The sequence below is a fragment of the Bufo bufo genome, chromosome 6 (assembly GCF_905171765.1).
Source record: "Bufo bufo chromosome 6, aBufBuf1.1, whole genome shotgun sequence".
Taxonomy (NCBI): domain Eukaryota; kingdom Metazoa; phylum Chordata; class Amphibia; order Anura; family Bufonidae; genus Bufo; species Bufo bufo.
The window spans coordinates 71,971,816-71,991,099 of NC_053394.1; the positions used below are offsets into that span (position 1 = coordinate 71,971,816).

At 43.1% G+C, this 19,284-nt stretch overlaps 1 protein-coding gene across 3 annotated transcripts in view; it reads right to left on the bottom strand.

The window, feature by feature from the left end:
* Positions 1–209: 209 nt before the first annotated feature.
* Positions 210–19,284, bottom strand: part of NT5C2 (5'-nucleotidase, cytosolic II) — a 109,032-nt gene continuing 89,957 nt past the window's right edge. For 2 of the 3 annotated variants that reach the window (XM_040437990.1, XM_040437988.1), the window contains exons 11-19: positions 17,469–17,510; positions 16,564–16,671; positions 15,326–15,392; positions 14,453–14,623; positions 10,524–10,575; positions 8,720–8,780; positions 3,857–3,904; positions 3,559–3,735; positions 210–2,694 (exon numbers count right to left, since the gene is read on the bottom strand). In XM_040437990.1, the coding sequence (XP_040293924.1) occupies positions 2,431–2,694; positions 3,559–3,735; positions 3,857–3,904; positions 8,720–8,780; positions 10,524–10,575; positions 14,453–14,623; positions 15,326–15,392; positions 16,564–16,671; positions 17,469–17,510 (990 nt within the window). In that variant the 3' untranslated portion in view covers positions 210–2,430. The remainder of the gene's footprint in view (positions 2,695–3,558; positions 3,736–3,856; positions 3,905–8,719; positions 8,781–10,523; positions 10,576–14,452; positions 14,624–15,325; positions 15,393–16,563; positions 16,672–17,468; positions 17,511–19,284) is intronic. The other variant, XM_040437989.1, reaches the window with a different exon arrangement.

The following is a 19,284-nucleotide window of genomic DNA, read 5'->3' on the forward strand; positions in this document are numbered from 1 at the left end:
AATACAGTTCTCCACAATCATACCACCCGACTGCTTGCTATGGTCAAAACTTTTGACAACTAACAATGGATACAGGTAATTATTGTTATAAAGAACATCACATACCAGGATAGTCTCCCACGGCCAGATATACACTTGTACTCGGGCCCCTGAACAGTAGAGGGACAAACATCATTCAGTTCTCTTTGGCTCCCACCCAGAACACAGAGAACATCTCTTATCCTGTGACCACATCGATACACGCAGCTACATGAGCTCAACTGATGGTCACACCAGACGGTAAGTCAAGTGGTTTCTTGGCAACGTGCACCCTGCAGAATCTACACCCTAGGGGAGGCTTTTCTGCAAGAAGAGACAAAGATTCTGCAAAGGTATTTTATGCTACTATGTTTGTAGTAAACGTAGTGGAGCTAGGGTTTAAAGTGAATCTCCGCCTTGTAAAACCATGTTGTTTTTGGTCAAATGAAGATTAATTTCTGAATATATTTAGGGGTCGGGACTTCAGATCATCCCCTAGATAAACAGAATTAAAAATAAAAAAGCCTTTTGCCTGCCTGCAGCCACCACTAGAGGGGGTTTATGGCATACTGTATGCAGTAAGCATCTAAGCTCCCCCTAGTGGTGGCACCATATTGGTATACTTTTGCTCTTGGTCTATGCAGGTAATTTGGAGCTCCTATGAAGGTATATGAAGAAATTAATCAGCACATAAATTATCAATTTGGATAAAAAAACAAAACACACAACAACAATAGAATGGTGTTCACTGAAGGACATTCACTTTAAAATGAAAAACAAATGTATTAAATCTGTTTTTGCTGAGAGTACTTAGACAGTATATGCTGTGGGGGAGCAAAAGCTCAGCTTATCCTGGGCACTATCAGGTCTGGTGGCCATGTATACAGTCGTATGCTGCCTCGTATAGAGCTGCTCCAGTAAGAAGGACTAAAGTATTTCTGCATGGTGCAGTAAAACAATCCAAGACAGTATAAGCGTCAACATAAAACCATATAGTAATTCCGGCAGAGCTTAACACTAGTTTTTTAGAACTTGTCAAATAGCATCAACATAACAATCACAGCTTTAAAATTGAATGAAATTTGCTGTAGACTATAGAATTTACACCTCTAAGTCATCGGCAGAGCTGCGTGTAACCAGCAGAGGGAGCCGTTTTATGGGTGCAACTAGCACACAGCAAGTCATAGCTTCATCAATTGTGATGCCACAAATGTATAATCACTTATATGATCACTTGTCACATTCCAGGGGACGTATAAAAGGGCACAAGAGACTTGTGCCAAATTTAAAGGCGTCTGGTTAAGAAAACCCATTTATTTTCAAATGCCCAATTAGGGACATTATGGTGGATTTGCCACAAACTGAAATTCTGGCATATCACTTACTGATTGTGGGGGTTCCACAAACCTCAGAATGAAGGCCTAGTTAAAGCGGTGTTCACGTCACTGCTAGTTAAGGGTTACAATTAATTCATTATTTTTTTCCCTGCAGAGCAGAACTCCCATCCATCTACTGCGAAAAAAAATACTGCCCCATCCAAAGGAGCAGTTCCCAGCACAGCACGCGGATGGGACCAGCACATTGCAGAGAAACAGCTGAAGGGCACCCTTCGCTTACAGTTTTTGGGAACAGTTTCCAAAGGTCACATCATGAAGTCATTGCATTTTTTTTTAGCAACATGCCAATACTTATTAACGTGTCCCTGTACTTTGGAAAAACTTTTGACATATTCCTATGAGATATCAAAGGCTCTCCCAAAGTGCAGTGCCACTTTAAGGAATGAATACCCAACCTTGATAAGCCTAATGCAATTTGCACCATTTTTGTAAATAGCGGTGCCCTCTTTCCTATAGGCACTATAGATAAATGAAGTAGAATGTTCTGAACGACTTATAACAATAATCATAGGCTGCGGGTGTCGGACCGATGGTTTCCAATAGCTAAGAAGAACATTTTCCATGCTCTATTTATACATCAGGTAAAGGCTGTCCAACATAATTTGGTCATTGTGTGGGTCGGCTACTATAAGAAGTTGGCAGAATACCGCAACCAACGTCCACGTAAGGCAATCACATTACATATGTTGTGCCTGCAGGACACGAGTGCTCATGGGAGATTTGTGCCTCGTCATTCACAGACGACATTTCTCAGGATGGCATTAAATGTAAAAACTCTACAATATGAACACGAATCAGTAAATACTGTGCCACGTCAGATCAGTATCCACACCCTCCGGCAGAAATGTACAACCTGTGTTAATAAAAGTGACTTGAATTCATAACTATTGGACGGGATTAACAAAAATAGGGGAGAAAAATATCTTCTGTGTTCGTGGAAATTTGTTCCAAAAGAACAAAAGTTTCCTAGTATAATATTACAGTGAGCTCTCCAATATCCTCCTCAGGATAATACTTATTCTTCCTCCTCCTCCTCCTCCTCCTCCTCCTCTTCTTCTTCTTCCTCCTCGTCGTCATCCTCATCGTGGCAGTGTGTGATTTCTTGTGGTGTTTGCGGGAATAGGTTGGGTGGCTTAATTTCACTGATCGAGCGAGTCAGATGATGCCGCTTGAAATCAGAATCCTTGAAGTCCAACGAAGTGCGGTTCCGTGTGGCCATTGGTGACTCCGATTCGTTAATATCCATGTGAATATGTTCCACTGTGGATTCGTGGGGCATCTAGAGGCAAAGAGATTTTAGAAGAACTGATCGGGGTAGATCAAGAATTGCATGGTTAGACTAGGTTCACATCGCGTAAGGCCATTTGAAACATGAAGCCAAAAGGTATGCCCCATATATATATGCAAATGTATTCCCATCCAGCAACCAAGAATAACATGTACAGTTTCTTATACAGTTCTACTAACTAGTTAAAAGGGTTTTCTGAACTTATAAAAATATAGAAAAATACCTACTGTATATGGGTCTGAATGTTTATCATCTTGCCCAGCTCTGTGCTGCTCCTTTGTTCTGATGCTGCCAGAGCTTCCTGTGGGCAGGATTACCAATAACTACAGTTCCCATTATTCTTCTCTTCTCTTTCAGGCACTGTATTTACAGCTGCCTGCCCAACTATTTTTAGTGTAAGGTAATGCTGTAATTACTTCCCATCTTCACACACACACACACACACACACACAACACAGATCTGCTACTGTACAAGCTTCTACCCAGCATGAGAAACATGATCTCCCCCGTAGGCAGCAGTGGGAACAGTAGGGAGCAATGGAGATCATGTGGTTTGTGGCGTCTTCTACATCAGGGAGGGGAAGAGGGCAAATAACCATGTGTTCTATGTAAGGATGATAGACAAGCATAAGATAAACACCGGGAGCATGGTCATGTAACCTCATCTGAGACTGGCATCTCAGCTACAGATGGTACATTAGTAATTGACTATTTATAGTACATGTAAATCATTTGCATATAATTTTGAAAGACCGGACAATCTCCTTACACCTGCTCTGGGTATAGGAAATGATTTGCTAATACATGACTTACAAGTATCAGGTGGTACTGTAGGTGGAGGTTGTAGAGACTCACCAGAACATGAGCAGCTCTGAAGAGGTAGCTGAACGGGTAATACAAGAGATTGATGAATGAGGCGGCATAGAGGTCTGCGTAACGCATCACCTGACTTGCAAACAGAGTCTGACGTGAACCACTGCGGAAGAGGCTTCCCATCATCCCATAGCACATGTCCATGTCATGGGTGACTTTCTGCAGGAAACACAATGTGACAACATTTGTAAATGAATCATTTGTTTCTTCTATGGCAGTCCGTTCCTGGTACAACGCTCATCAGACACTACAGCAGAGGTCCCTGATCTTTTTATTTTACCTTAAGAGCCACAGTCAATTTTGAGAAATGTTCGGGAGCCACATTCAACTCAGAAATGGAGAAGACACATATTAAACGTGGAGACACAAGAAAACATGAAAGTACATACTTTAGTGTGAAATTTAGTGCTCTGCAGTATACGGGAGCTCCAGGCTTGTATTTTGTATGGCATTAAAACATACAGTACATAGGACACCAGAGTACAGCCAGGACTGTTTGTTTTAAAGAGCTGTCCATCTTGGTAAATAATTACATTCCTCAAGTAATTCTGAAAGAGCAATTTTTTGAGTTTTCTAAATGGTGCTGTTCCTCTGTTATTCCTCCTGAAAATGCCTGAATAAACTGACAATGGGGCGTCACCCTTCTCCACTGTCAGCAATGACTGGACATTGTCAGTGTAAGGATACGCCTTATTTACAAGAGTAAAAGAAATGCCCACTTGTGAATTCATTAATGCATTTCCAGAATGAGTAATATGGGAACAGAGTTTTAAGAAAAGATTATTGAGAACTGTTACTTTATGGGGAATTCAAGTATTTAATAACACAGACCTGGCATGAGAGAGAAGCATTATGTATCATAGAAAATAAGTCTACGTTCACACTCCGGTTTGCCGTTTGGCCGCTGTCGGGTGAACGGGGGCCCTATGCATAGATTTGACATATGTACAAATATTTTTATTGTCAATGTGAATCTTGGATTTTACCTTTATTTGGGACCCAAATTTCAGTTGTACAGACAGAAAGAAAAATAATTTACAGGCCAAAATCAGTGCAGATAGAGGCGCCTTTAGCTTTGATTACGGCACGCATTCGCTGTGGCATTGTTCCGATAAGCTTCTGTGTTGCATTCATTTTTCACCAAGATCTTGCATTGATGATGGTGCGCAAAGCCTTCTCCAGCACATCACAAAGATTCTCAATGGGGTTAAGGTCTGGACTCTGTGGTGGCCAATCCATGTGTGAAAATGATGTCTCATGCTCCCTGAACCATTGTTTCACAATTTGAGCCCGATGAATCCTGGCATTGTCATCTTGGAATATGCCCGTGCCACCAGGGAAGAAAAAAATCCATTGATGGAATAACCTGGTCATTCAGTATGTTCAGGTAGTCGGCTGACCTCATTCTTGGGGCACATACTGTTGCTGAACTTAGACCTGACCAACTGCAGCAACCCCAGATCATAGCACTGCCCCCACAGGCTTGTACAGTAGAAACTAGGCATGATGGGTGCATCACTTCATCTGCCTCTCTTCTTACCCTGATGCGCCCATCACTCTGGAACAGGGTAAATCTGGACTCATCAGACCACATGACCTTCTTCCATTGCTCCAGAGTCCAATCTTTATGCTCCCTAGCAAATTGAAGCCTTTTTTTCTGGTTTGCCTCACTGATTAGTGGTTTTCTTACGGCTACACAGCTGTTCGGTCCCAATCCTTTGAGTTCCCTTCGCATTGTGCGTGTGGAAATGCTCTTACTTTCACTATTAAACATAGCCCTGAGTTCTACTGTTTTTCTTCGATTTGATTTCACCAAACGTTTAAGTGATCTCCGATCACGATCATTCAGGATTTTTTTCCCGCCACATTTCTTCCTCGAATACGATGGGTCGCCAATATCCTTCCAGTTTTTAATAATGCCTTGGACAGTTCTTAACCCAATTTTAGTAGTTTCTGCAATCTCCTTAGATGTTTTCTCTGCTTGATGCATGCCAATGATTTGACCCTTCTCAAACAGACGAACATCTTTTCCACGACCACGAGATGTGTCTTTCGACATTGTTGTTTAAGAAATGAGATGCAACTCATTGCACCAGTTGGGGTTAAATAACTTGTTGCCAGCTGAAAGATAATAGCCCGTGCAGTAATTATCCAATAGGAGGCTCATAACTATTTGCTTAGGTAAATCCAGGTGGCGACTTTCTTTTTGGACAGGCAGTGTATATGTCCTGGGTCAGTTGGAGATCAGAGTGTTTGTCACATGACACAGCTGAGGATCAGAAGGGAGGAGATAACTCACAAATACAGTGACCGGTAAGAAGATCACCTCCACTACAGTTTGCATCATATACTTTAACTGTAGGAAATTAAATTTAATCCTATGAGCAGGTGGAGGTTTTGTGCAAACCATGCACCATTTTTACATATCCTACACACTTTTTTTCTTTGCTTTCCAAATTTGGTGAGAAAAGTCACACATTTTACCACTAAAAATGTCACATCTTAGCAGGTCAGTTTACACCAAAACTCAACATGAACTGCTATGGAATGCAGTATTGTATGGTGCCCACAGATACGAATGGGCGATTGTGTAATACTTGGCTGGACCAAGTTTGTCAGGACAGGACCATTCTGGGCTGGCTCACAGGGGATGCTTGTAATCATGAGGGAACCACGTTAACCCTTAGAGAACCGGGCGATTTTCCATTTTTGCGTTTTCGTATTTTACTCTCCGCCTTCCCAGAGTCATAACTTTTTTATTTTTCTGTTCACATAGCCTTATGAGGGGTTATTTGTAAAAAAAAAAATCCAAATGTGGTGGAATTGAAAAAAAAAAAGAAAAAAAGAAATTCTGCCACACTTTTTTACAGCGTTCACTATGCAGTAAAATTGACCTGTTAACTTCATTCTCCAGGTCAGTACGATTACAACAATACCACACTTTTTTTTTTTATCGCCATATTCTGACCCCTATAACTTTTTTTTGTAGTTAGGACTATGGAACAATGCGAGGCCTAATTTTTTGCAGGGCGATCTGTAATTTTCAGTGATACCATTTTGAAGTGTGTGTGACTTTTTGATCACTTTTTATAAAATTCTTTTGAGTAGTTGAAGTGACAAAAAAATGGCGAATTGGCCATTTTTGCACGCGGCGATGCCTACAATGTGTATTTTTTTTTATTGGTTAAGTATTTTGATTTTGGGGAAAGGGGGGTGATTTGAACTTTTATATTTTTTTTTATTTTTTGTTATATTTTAAATATATATATATTTTTTTAAGTTACCCTGGGTGACTATCACTGGCAATCATTAGATTGCCCATTGTGTTCGTTGATGACTATATAGCCATCATCACTGAACACTTACATTTTCAATATAACAATACAGTGCTGCCACCTAGTGGCCTGTATTGGTATATTCCACTAATAGCTGCCGAAGCCTGCTTGGGGCTTCGGGCTATTAGTGCCGTGTAATAGAATCTCCGATCTCAGCCAGGGAATGTGGTTACGGGAGTGCATAGCTCCCACTTCCGGCCGGCTCAGATGCCGTAGTCACATTTGGCCATGGCATCTAAGGGGTGAAATGTATGCGATCAGCCTCATGGCTAATCGCATGTATATGTGCCGCAGGTCCATGAAATCTGATTGGTTGCCATGGGCAGCTAATCCAGCTTTCCTTTACACCAGTTCTGCTCAATCTCCCCTATGTGTATGCATTTACTGTGGAATTCAGCTATAAGAACAATTAGCAATTATGGAATTTTATCTTTAGAGATCTAGCTAGTTATGTGCATTATCTGCCTTCACATGAAGCCATGCTAGTGTCTAGAGAATATGAACTCGCTATAGCTCTGTCTTCAGTACATGTCTTGTACCACATTTATGTGTTGTTTTACACACTTTTAGAGGTTTTGTATGCCTTGTACGACAAGGAAGCTTTACCTGCCGTAGAAGACGCATGGCTTAAAATGCACCAAGATTAAAGTAGTAAAGTTAGAGAGCATCAGCTCCTGTGATAAATCTGGTGCATTTTTAGACGTCTAGTCTTAGACTACGGCTACATGTGTCGCATAACAGTAAGGGCTCATGCACACGACCGTGCAGTTTTTTGCGGTCCGACCATGCGCGGATACCGCTCGTGTGCCTTCCGCAATTTGCATTATAGAAATGCCTATTCTTGTCCGCAAAATGGACAAGAATAGGACATGATTCATAATTTTTTGGGGGGGGCCACGGAACGGAGCAACGGATGCGGAAAGCACACAGAGTGCTGTCCGCATCTTTTGCGGACCCATTGAAATTAATGGTTCCGTATTCGGAATCAAAATACGGCCCGTATACGCAACGCAAAAAACTTTGTGTGCATGAGCCCTAAGTCGCTCGACTAAAGGGTGCAACTACACTGAGACATTTATTGTAATGATAGTCTATGGTGTCGCACATGCTGCGACACAACAGTCACAAAAAATTCATCCAAGTTGGATTTTTATGCGACTAATGAGTCACAGTCGCAGCATGTCTCAGTGCGACACCATGGACTTCGGGAAAAAGGATCCAGCACTGGTTTTTAAAAGTCCATGTTGCTTTATTCAAATATTCAATACAAACAGGTGTGGAAACAGAATCTTCTAGGTTCCAGTTTACGCATTTCAGACAACTAAGCGTCCTTAAAGGGGTTATCCAATTTCTCAAAAACAACCCCAAATATGTGGGTCCCCTCACCGGTAATATACTTACCCCGCTCCCAGCGCCACTCCTGGTCCCCGCACTGCCGCCGCTTCTCCCTGCACACGGGAGCAGCCAATGGCAGGCATCGAAGAGCCTCCCTAGCATCGAGGGCATGTGTAGGGGGGTTTGAGAAATTGGACAACCACTTTAATCATAACTATCATTAATCATAACATCATAGACTATCATTACAATAAATGTCACGCAACACATGTTGCAATGTAGTTGTACCCCTTTGTCACGCGTGTAGCCCTAGCCTTAAGAGGGTGTTAGTGAATATTTCCCATTGTGCACAGAATGAAGCACTACAGTTTCTTCCTGACACTAGAACAGTTCTCGTATATCGGCAGCAGCAGGGACCGGATATCACATTCACTGCAAATCAAACGCCATAAACAAGCTGGAACGTGCAATACCTTAATTCTCCTCTGGATGGAGCTGATGTCAGGCCTCTCATTGCTGCTACTGTCCAAATGCCTGCAAGTTAATGGCGAGAGGTTAGTGAAATGTTCCTGTGGAGTGACGAGTCTGACATGTTTAATTATGTTTAAAGAATCTGCTCCATCTGGACCGGGGCCGGAAGTAATACACAGGTCAGGCTGATAACGTCGGTCTACCTCAAGCTCCGTGAAATAATGGAAAATACTGAACATGACCAGTGAATTATCTCTAAGACTCTGTAATAGACCTTCCGCGTGCATCTGGGTCTGTGCGGCCACAAAAGGTAGGATATGTCACAGACTCACTGAAGTCAATGGGTCCACACCGCGAAGAGCGGCGCACACAGCCAGTGTCCATGTTGTGTGGATCCACAGTTTGCGGTCTGCAAAATGGACGTGGTTGTGTAAATAACCCCTCGTTCAGATAAGCAGATATTGTGTTAACACTGTGGTTGATGAGAAATCTGGTGACATGTCTTAATGTTATGTTTGGTGGGTGACTGACCCCTGGTACTCTTTCAATCCCAAACAAGGGGACCTCAAGACTCTTTGGGCACTAACACACAGCGTGGCTGTGACGTGGACGCGCTGCGGGGACCGAACAGTCATGCAGACCGTTGCTGGCTTCTGTCAAACTGATGCAGACCACCCAGTATAGTCAGCCAGCTTTAGGGCGGGTTCACATCAGCGGTATGAATTCCGCTATTGTTTTCCGTTGCCCATAGACCTCTATTATGACAGATCAAAACGGAATGCGTCTAAAGGTTTCCGTTTAGAATTGCATTTACGAATTCCGTTATTTTCATGTTATAATTCATTTTTCCCACTTCGAGGTTTTTAAAACCGCAGGAAGAAGAAAAAAAACAGCCCCATTTAAATTAACAAACAGATTTCCCTTTAGAATCAATAGAGATGGTTTGCAAGTCTTTTCCGTTCGTTTTTTGGGTGCTGAATACGCAACAAAATCCAGTTGAAAAGACTTTACGTGAAAATACCCTTGATGGCTCCGCGGCGTTTAGGGTGCTGTGTGGCCATTAACAATCCAGGCCAGCTAAAAAACGGTGCAGTCCTCATTAGTTTATAGGAGTCCTGCATGGCCGTAAGATATTAGACTGCAGTGCCGCCATGTCACCACTCCTGACATGTCCATTGTAATAAACACTCACTTTTGTCCTACGAAATAATAATTTTCAAGCATTTTTTTTCTAATAATTCTTATTATGTGCCGTTCCTCTGTTACTCCAGCCAGTAATGTCAGGAGAGGAGACAGGTCCTCTGTAAAGGGATTGTCCAGGCTACAGATATTGATGGGCTATCCCCAGGATAGGTGATCAATATCAGATCGGTGGGGCACCCGTGATCAGTTGTTTCAGGTAGATTGCGGTGCTGAAAACTCACAGTATACCCAGTGGAAGCTGAAGGCTCCGTACACTGTGTAGTTTCTGGCGCCCATTCATGTAAACAGGAGCTGAGCTGCAGTACCCCGGCATGGCAACTACACCGTGTGCGGAGCCTTCTGCATCCAGCTACATATAGAAATGGTATAGTTTCCAGTGCCACAGCTGATCGCTGGGGGTGCCAGGTGTTAGACCCCCACTGATCTAATATTGATGACCTAACTTCAGAATAGGTGATCAATATCTGTAGCCCGGAGAACCTCCTTTAAGTATGTCAATTTTGTTGATTTCGTACTGATGACCTAAAGATGCAAAATCTTGAACTTCGTCTACACAAATTTTGGTAACCGATGACACATCCATATCCACCCCATGTTACTTACTTATAGAGTTCTGCCAGAAAGATGTCCAAGCTCTGGAGCTCTTCAAAAAGGGCTAAACCAAATAAAATAAGAGGTGCACATGAAGCACTTGACATAGGTAATCCATGGACACTAAATAAAACATGGTGTCTATCATAGGCAAAGACAAAAGAGGCGTTGGAAAGTAAAAAATAAATAAATAAAAAAGCGCAAGAGCTTTCTATTGCACAGACACTAAAATGTGAGAATATGAAGGGAGACAAACTGGCCGAATCATGACAAGCGCAGTCTGGATGGATCCCAGCTACCACAGGGTCTACTACTACAATGGGCAGGTCCCTCTGGTAGCCAAGGACAAAGAGCTCTGCCATTGTGCAAGCTTGACTGGACATGCCGCTTGTAAAATGACAAGTCGGTGAGCATATGAAGTGGTGTCAGGCGACATGTATGACGTGGGGACCAAGGACACGTCAGGGAACAGCCAAGACGGGGGAGGAAACAAAGCAAGGGCGAGACACGAGAGCAAAAGAAAGTGGATTCGAGAACCAAAGAGCGAGAAGAAAGACACCATACATGTGCGTATTTAAATATATACTGGTAAAAGATAACATTTCGTTTGAAGCAGCACTCGAGTAGGATTAAGGGGGTAAAAATTAAATCTTACTTTTGGCATTCAGCAAAAAAGGTGGTGGACTCTTGATGAGGCACCTCATGCACATGTGATGCTGCAATCCTATGTAGGGTTAAAGTTCCTCTGGGTGACATGAAAACATGTCCTGCACAATATAAAGATTTTAACCCTCACCCTGCACTTCTCCGGCAGGGCTCATCATCGGACTGAAACCAATATGCAGATATATACTGTAGTCACTACGTCACTCGCTGACCTGCCCCTTCTTCCCAGCTGGACACATTACGTATACAGAAATGGACTAAAATGACTGCCAGGCTTACAGTAAACGATACAAGCTCTATGGGGAGGAAAGCTTCATCTTTAAAGGGGTGTCCTGCATATTAAAAATGTTTAAAAAAATACAAAAAAATAAACCCTCAAAATGGTGTAAAATGATAAAAAGTCACACTCACTGTACTGGTCCTCCGCTGCTCCCGCTACAATTCCTCCAGCTTCTCTGCCGATCTCTACTTCCTGGTCCCTCTGGACACTAGAACATGGCCGCTCACTCCGGTTAGTGACGACCTGAGTGGTCACATTTCCGGTGTCAAGAGAGACCAGAAAATAGAGACTGGTAAGAACCTGGGAAGTGTCAGAATGGAGCAGCTGGTGACTGGTAAGGGTAGTAATGACTTTTATTATTATAGAATAATAAGGGCTGGACAACCCCTTTAAGTAGGAAAACTCCATGTTGTTTCTGCATGAGGACACTGTACTGTACATTACCATGTTCTGGATTGGGTGATGTTTATGGTGGTGGGGACCCCTTCTCTATGATGTCTATATAAACAGGCATTGTTAAGATGGGATAACATTTAAAGGGGTGTTCCAGCTTTGGCCCAGTTCTGTACATACACTCAATTCCAATGAAGTGGCTCCTCTCACAATGCTCCCGTTCTCAGGCCTGTACGCATCTGGACAGGGTCACGTGCGCCACTCTGACCAATCAATGTGCTCAGCAGTCATGTGTCTCTAAGCGGCCTGTGATGTGTATAGGCCTGAAAGCGCTGCTGAGAAGAGCCTCTGCGCTGGGACTGACTGGTGGGGGTACAGCACGGTGCTGGCCAAATGTAAAAGGCTGCCTAAAGCTGTAATACAAGGCTTCCTCACACATCGGGAGATTTATCATTAGGTTCACCAGACATGTCAGGAGAGATGACAGGTCCTTTGTGACGTCAAAAAGTTTCAAACAACTTTTTCAACGCCACCGGCGCAAACGTTTTTGTGCAAGTGACGTTTCTCCGCCAGCCTCAGCGGCAAGGGGGGGTGCAGGGCAGATAGCCCCGCTACATTTATCATATTCTATGCCTGTTTTCTGGCTTAGAAGAATGCTGAACACTACCCCATCCAGGGGCTGCCATAGATGTCAGTTAAGGCCCACAGACTGCCGGATGCTGCGCCAAATTACGCCTCATCATAATTCTGGTTATCGTAGCCTGGCGTTTTACCATTTTTTCTGACATTTTTTAAAATTTTCAACTACACAATACAGAGATGCCAGAAACGTTTTTTTTTTATGCACAAAGACAATGGGGCACATTTACTAAGACTGGCTTTTTACGCCAGGCATAAATGTTAGTCCCACAGCCCTGGCACGCTCCCACTCCGCCCAACTTGTGAACACGGCATAAAACTGTACATGCAACAAAATATTGACTTTTTAGTCAAAATAGTCGCAAGCCCCTTAGTAAATGTGCCCCAGTTCTTTTTTTTTTTTTTAAAACAAAGCCGATTACGGATAACCACTGATCTGACTTTTCGGCTAATCCCCCCCAGGGATCAGCTGTTTTTGCCCGAGGAATCACCACCTGACTGCAACAAGCGTCCATGTGTATTGGATAAAAATTAGTTATGGATTTCACCCTGCTACACTGAAAGGTGTAAAAATTTGCAGAAAGAATTGACAGGTTGCAAATGTAAAATCCACACTGCATGTTAATTTCTGCAGTGTGTGAATGCGATTTCTTACACGGTGCAGCGACCGTAATACGGTGAAGATTTTCAAACCACAAATCAGGATGGAAAATCTGCACTGTACCCTGTGCTGGATTTAATGTGGGCCCAAAAAAAATAAAATAAAAAATAAGCCATTTAAGATTGCTGACGGATCCCATCCCTTCCTGCTGCGTTAAGATGATCTGATGACCCCCTCAATGAATGTCCAGGGCAGCATGCGACATTTTTGTTCTATGCATGCAATTGAGCATAATTCAGAGTGTGAGGGTATTAGGCCTTGTGCACACTGCCGTATTACAGATCTGTGGTGTACGGATATGTAATATGGCAGCACGTTGGCTCAGTGGTTAGTACTGGTGCCTTGCAGCGCTGCGGTCCTAGGTTTGAATCTGACCAAGGACAACATCTGCATGGAGTTTGTATGTTCTCCCCATCTTTGCGCGGGTTTCCTCCGGGGACTCTGGTTTCCTCCATCACTCCATAGACATACTGATAGTGACCTTAGATTGTGAGCTCCACTTGGGACAGCAAGTGATGATAACGTATGAAAAGCTCTCCGGAATATGTCAGCGCTATATAAAAGTGAGTAAAATAAATAATAGTAATACATTTAGGTTGAACATGGAGGATTCATATGGAATCCATGAGCTAAAAAAAAAAAAAAAAAAAAAAAAAAAAAAAAAAAAAAAATGGTTGCATGTTCCACCGTGTGCCAGGTTGCAGAGGAAGCTAGGCTTCTAGGAAAGAACATGGTGCATCACGGAAGGACCATACGGTGACACACGGGAGTGTCTGTGTACCACTAATCTCCACAATGTGGTCTTCATAATGAAATATGTATAAAGAGGCAGAATTGCTTCTGTCCATCATACAAATCGACATGCAGAGACCATTCACAGGCCTGCTCCCTTACCATAAAAGCTTGTATCAAGTCCCATTAAACAAGGGCCTCCCAGTACCATAATATGACCCTACAGCTGAGCATGAAAGCAAAGCATGCATCCTGTCATATCTAGGCCCTTCCCCACAAATAAAATACTAATAAACCTAAAACTCTGTACACTACGATTCTGACTTCTCTAGAAACACATAGATTTAACCAAATATTACCACTCCCAATGCCCAGACTATAATATCCTCATCTATCCCCTGCCCCGTATTAAAATCGTATTACATTATAAATGCATTAGCTGCTAAATTCACTTGAGTTAGATGATGCTAAAATTAATTGCTAGCTTTGCTGCCTACGCTCTAGAGTAGTATAGCCAGCGGATGAGATCTAATTATTACTCTAGCACTAGTATGGTTTCAGGTCCCTTACAGCTTTTGTCGGTCCAGACGTGAAGCTCCTGTGCCAGCTCAGGAATAACTAGGAATGTTCTCCAGCCCTGACGCTTCTTGGACTTCAGAATGTCTCCAAAGATGTGATCGCCAATATACAGGATATCTTTCCCTTTCGCTCCGAGCAGGTCACACACGATATCGGAAGAACCTAAGGAGAGAAATGTATTTTGAGCACCTGCATAGTGAGACCAACTCAGCCTGATGCACTTTGTGTTTTATGACCACCAGAAAGTTAATGTGAAAGCCAATTAATGGGGGAACAAAATGTATAAAGTATTTAAAGGGGTGTTCCCATCTGGAAAAGTGCTCGTAAATACCTAGGATGGCATCACTTAATGTTTGGTGGGGGTCTGACCTCTGGGACCAACACCAATCTTGAGCTAGAAGGGTCCACAGCCCTGATTCTCTGCTCAGTTAGCTTCCAGGGAAAGACTGTGAAGGGGCTGCAGAGCTGAAAGTGAACAGGTCCAGCTGTAGAGAAAAACAGCTCTGCGGACCGCTCATTATCAAGATCAGTGGGGGGATCACGGAGGTCGGATGTCCACCGATCATAAAGTCATAGCATATCACCTTTCAAGATGGGAATACTCCCTTTAATACTTTTTTGGGGGTACACATAAAAAATCCCTACATTCGCCATGTTGGCTATCAGATCAAATGAAGACTTCTAATGCTTGATTATAGATGCGACCGCTACAGTGCACATATCTATAATCCAGGCTGGGAGTTGATACGTTCTACTGGTGCCATTAGCCCCAGACTGGGTTTGGACCACAATATAACCGTTTCCCATGCCTATGTTGTAGGTGAGTTTTAGAAGGCATCACCAGGATCTACAAGTGGTGCATACCTCCAGAATAGACAATGCCATGTTGTAATGGTCCGGTGTAGGTGCCAATCTTCAGTTTGCCAGTGTTCTGTGGATGAAAAGCAAATTTTAAAAATAGAAACACATAAGATTGACAGCAGAAAACGATCACAAGGGCCATTTAGTCTGCCCTTATATTATCACTTATCTTAGGATAGACACATGTTAGTGACAAACTACCTTCATTAAAACACTGCACCCAGCAAGTGGGCAGACTACAACGGTGCGGCCATCTGAAATGTAAGAAAAACCTAACAGTCACCCTGGAAAGTCCAGACACTGATCTACACAATATTTCAATATCTCCCAATAGACAATGGACTTGTATAAAATGAACATAATCTAATAATATTTTTTTGTTTTACTCATCTATATAGCGCCGACATATTCCGCAACGCTTTACAGACAATCCCCAATGGAGTTCACAATTAGTGTTGAGGATCTCTATACAATATTAATCTAAAGTTTTGAATGAAGAGACTTCGGATCTAGCATCCAAAGCTCGATTCATTCAACATTACTCACAATCTAAGTTCCCTATCAGTATAAAAACACACAAACACAGGGAGAACATACAAACCCCATCCAGATGTTGTCCTTGGTCACATTCCAACCCAGGACACCTGTGCTAACCACGGAGCCACAATGCTGCCTAAAATTCAGTGTTAAATAGGCAAGCCAGAGGAAAAGAAGCTCCCACTGAGGTCAACGCATTAGAACTTTTCGTAGCAACTAGTAAATCAGCTTCATATGGGATTGTCTTCTGCTGGACCTCAGGGGAGGATTGTTAGGTACCCTGGTGGGTCAGCGTGACCCAGTGGGGTTGTAATAAATGACAAATCTGACCACCATGACCAACATTATTAGCAATGAAGTTCAGCACGAGTGGCGTAACGCTAACCTGATCCATCGAGCCACATGCTGCCCCACTTTCTGGCCTTTATCTACAGCAGGGAGAGGACAGTAATCATTCAATGAGCTTTTCTTTCTCCCAGCTGAGGATTACAACTAGAACTAAATAGAGGACATCCACCACTTTCCAGGCTATTTTCCTTCCAACCCCCCTCCAAACTACTAACTATAGATGACATAACAGCTTTGTTTTTTTACTTCTCCTTTGGGCGAAAGCTGCCCAGATGTGTGGGTTCTTTTATGGAGATAAGCACATTTGTTGTATAGAATAAGAAACGAAGGAGGAAAAGAGCAAGAGAAGCACTTACAGTATCTACTTGTCTCAGCACGGTTCCTTCTGCAAAAAATAGAGGTTTTCTTGCATCTACTAAAATTAAGTCAAAATAGGACTGCCAAGGCCGATGAGGAATCCCGGGCTGCAAGAGAAGACACGGAGACAAATTACCGGACCATTAGTTACTTCCAGTGTAGGCAAAGAAATCACCACAATGAAATTCACCCGGAATAAAAACCCATTTAGCCTGAAGCAGATTTACATATAATACATGCTGTATATGTGTTTTTTCCGCAAAACTCACTTATTACTGTAGGTACCTGTCTGCATTTGTCTATAACAGGACTCTTATCTTAACGTGTTTGTCCAGGATTTCCTCCCATCTTTATCCTCCTGCCCCCTGCCTGACCTGTGAAGGACAGCATACTTAGGCCTCTTTCACACGGCCGTAGTGTTCCCTTGGCCGTATTGTGGGACACATACGGCGGTTCCGCAATTACATGGGGCACCGGTCGTGCGCATTCCGCATCACGGATGCGGACCCATTCACTTGAAAAAGCTCCGGGCTATGTGTAGTCCCAGCCACCAGAGAGGCCAGCGCCTTTTCCTATAGTGTGCAAGTACGACCACCGCTGCTGGATTGCAGGGTGGCCGTAACCATGGAAACGAGCAGTGTATAATGTGATGGAAAAAATGAATCCAGCCAGCAAAGGAGGCAATATGGACAATCACAGTACATAAGTAGGTGCCTTGTATTAACTTAGTCTACATGATAAATGCAACTTGCTGAAGTCAGACAACCCCTTTAAATCTCTCAAAAGCCCTTCCATCTAGATTAGAGCTGTATACAGTGAGCATCAACTGCTTAATAGTCACATTAAAAAAATGGTATTCACAGATACAGAGAATACATCATGGCTCCATGCTTTAATAACTTACCTTTGGGCCATGTTGGAAGTCAAACAAGTAAGTCATAATTTTCTAGAATAAAAAAGGAAACATTTAGTTCAATATCTGCATCTATGTACAGTAATGAGATGAGGGTCAGATCTGTGTGAAGGCTCCAAGCTATAGATTAGTATTAGAGAAGGCTTTTCCTTATCCTGGCCTAGATATCATCCACCACTTGCTTTAGGTTGGCTATGACCATGTTGCCAGAGTCTCCCAGTTTTGTCAGGATCCACCATCAATCTCACTTCTGTGACTGGATATTTACGCGTTTCATTCTGCCGGCACCTTACGGTCGGTTTAGAAAAAGTTTTGACAACAGAGAAAAAAAAACTTTGTAATAATGCAATATGCTTGATTCTTCCTTCTCCTCCTTCTGAGGTTTAGCTCCTGGAGCGGACATCCATAATGACATCAGGTTCCATTCATAGTGATGTATAGGCGAGAATAATCCACTTACAGACACACAAAAAATAATAACACGCCCGGATAGAAATGTCTGATATTCACAAGACTGGGCATGCAGTTATTCCTCAGGCAGAGATGTAAAGGATTACAGGTATGGTTTGATTAGATAGTCGGTCTTGCCACAAGAGGGCATGAAAGTACAGATGTAGTAGAGTTAACACACATGCTTTATGAGACGCGTTATCTAAACTAAATGCGTTAAGCAAACACCTTTAGTCGCTTTTCAATGGCTTTGGTTTCAAGATAACGGGATGAGTTGAGAAATTTGAGTTAAGAGTTTGTGTGTTAACCCTGCTACATCTGTACTTCCACTGCTGCTCTATAAAAATGCTCTCAGAGGCCACTTTTGGGTAGTGTACCTATTGGTGAGAGATCATTAACTGCAATTGAAGACATGTTACCCAATTGACACACTCTGAGAGGGGGTGCATCATTGGACTGTGAGAAGCAGGATGGTCGTTTCGACACATTGCCCACCGTCTAGGCCGTTCTGACCTAGCTGTTAGGAGCTGATGCTAGCAGTGGTTACACAAGGGCACGCACACACTGCGAACAGGCTCCGGGTGGCCCTAACAGACCGCCATTAGAGAGGCTTGTTTAATCCACAGACAAGCACGGGCAGCTCCCACAGATACAACTTCATTACATCTCACTGTCTCTGCCCCAAACATTTCCATATCAGTAGAAGGAAATATGGTGTCACAGAGCCCATTACGTGCCCTGCCATTGGCAGCCAGCTACTGTTGTCTTTGTTTGCAGTGGTGCTGTGAACAAGAAACCTGGACTGCTATGGACTGGAACCATAATGTCTTTAGAGATGAATCCAGGTTCTGTTTGCGATGCCATGATGGTCAGGTTTGAATATGGAGGCCTATTTGTGAGCTCCTCAATCCTGCTTTTACTGAGTGACACATTGCCCCAACTGCTGATGTGATGATCTGGGGAGCCGTGGCATATGACATCTGGTCACCCATAGTAGTGATACGAGAGACAATGACTGCTCAGCGATATGTGCAGCACATCCTGCGGCCACATGTGTTTCCTCTCATGGCAGGGCTTCCAACTGGCATTTCTCAGCAGGAAAACGGTCAACCATACACAGCAAGGGCTTCCCAGGAATGTCTCTGGCAGATTGTAATGCTTCCTTGGTCTGCCCTGTCGACAGATTTATCACCAACCAAGCATTTATAGGACCAGCTGGGACGTCAGCTTCTGCAACCTCCGAGTGTGCAGGATCCACAGGCCCAGCTGTAACATCTGTGGACAAATGTGCCGCAAGAAACCATACAGAACCTGTATGCCTCCATGTCTAACCGTATCTCATCTCGTATCCAGGCTA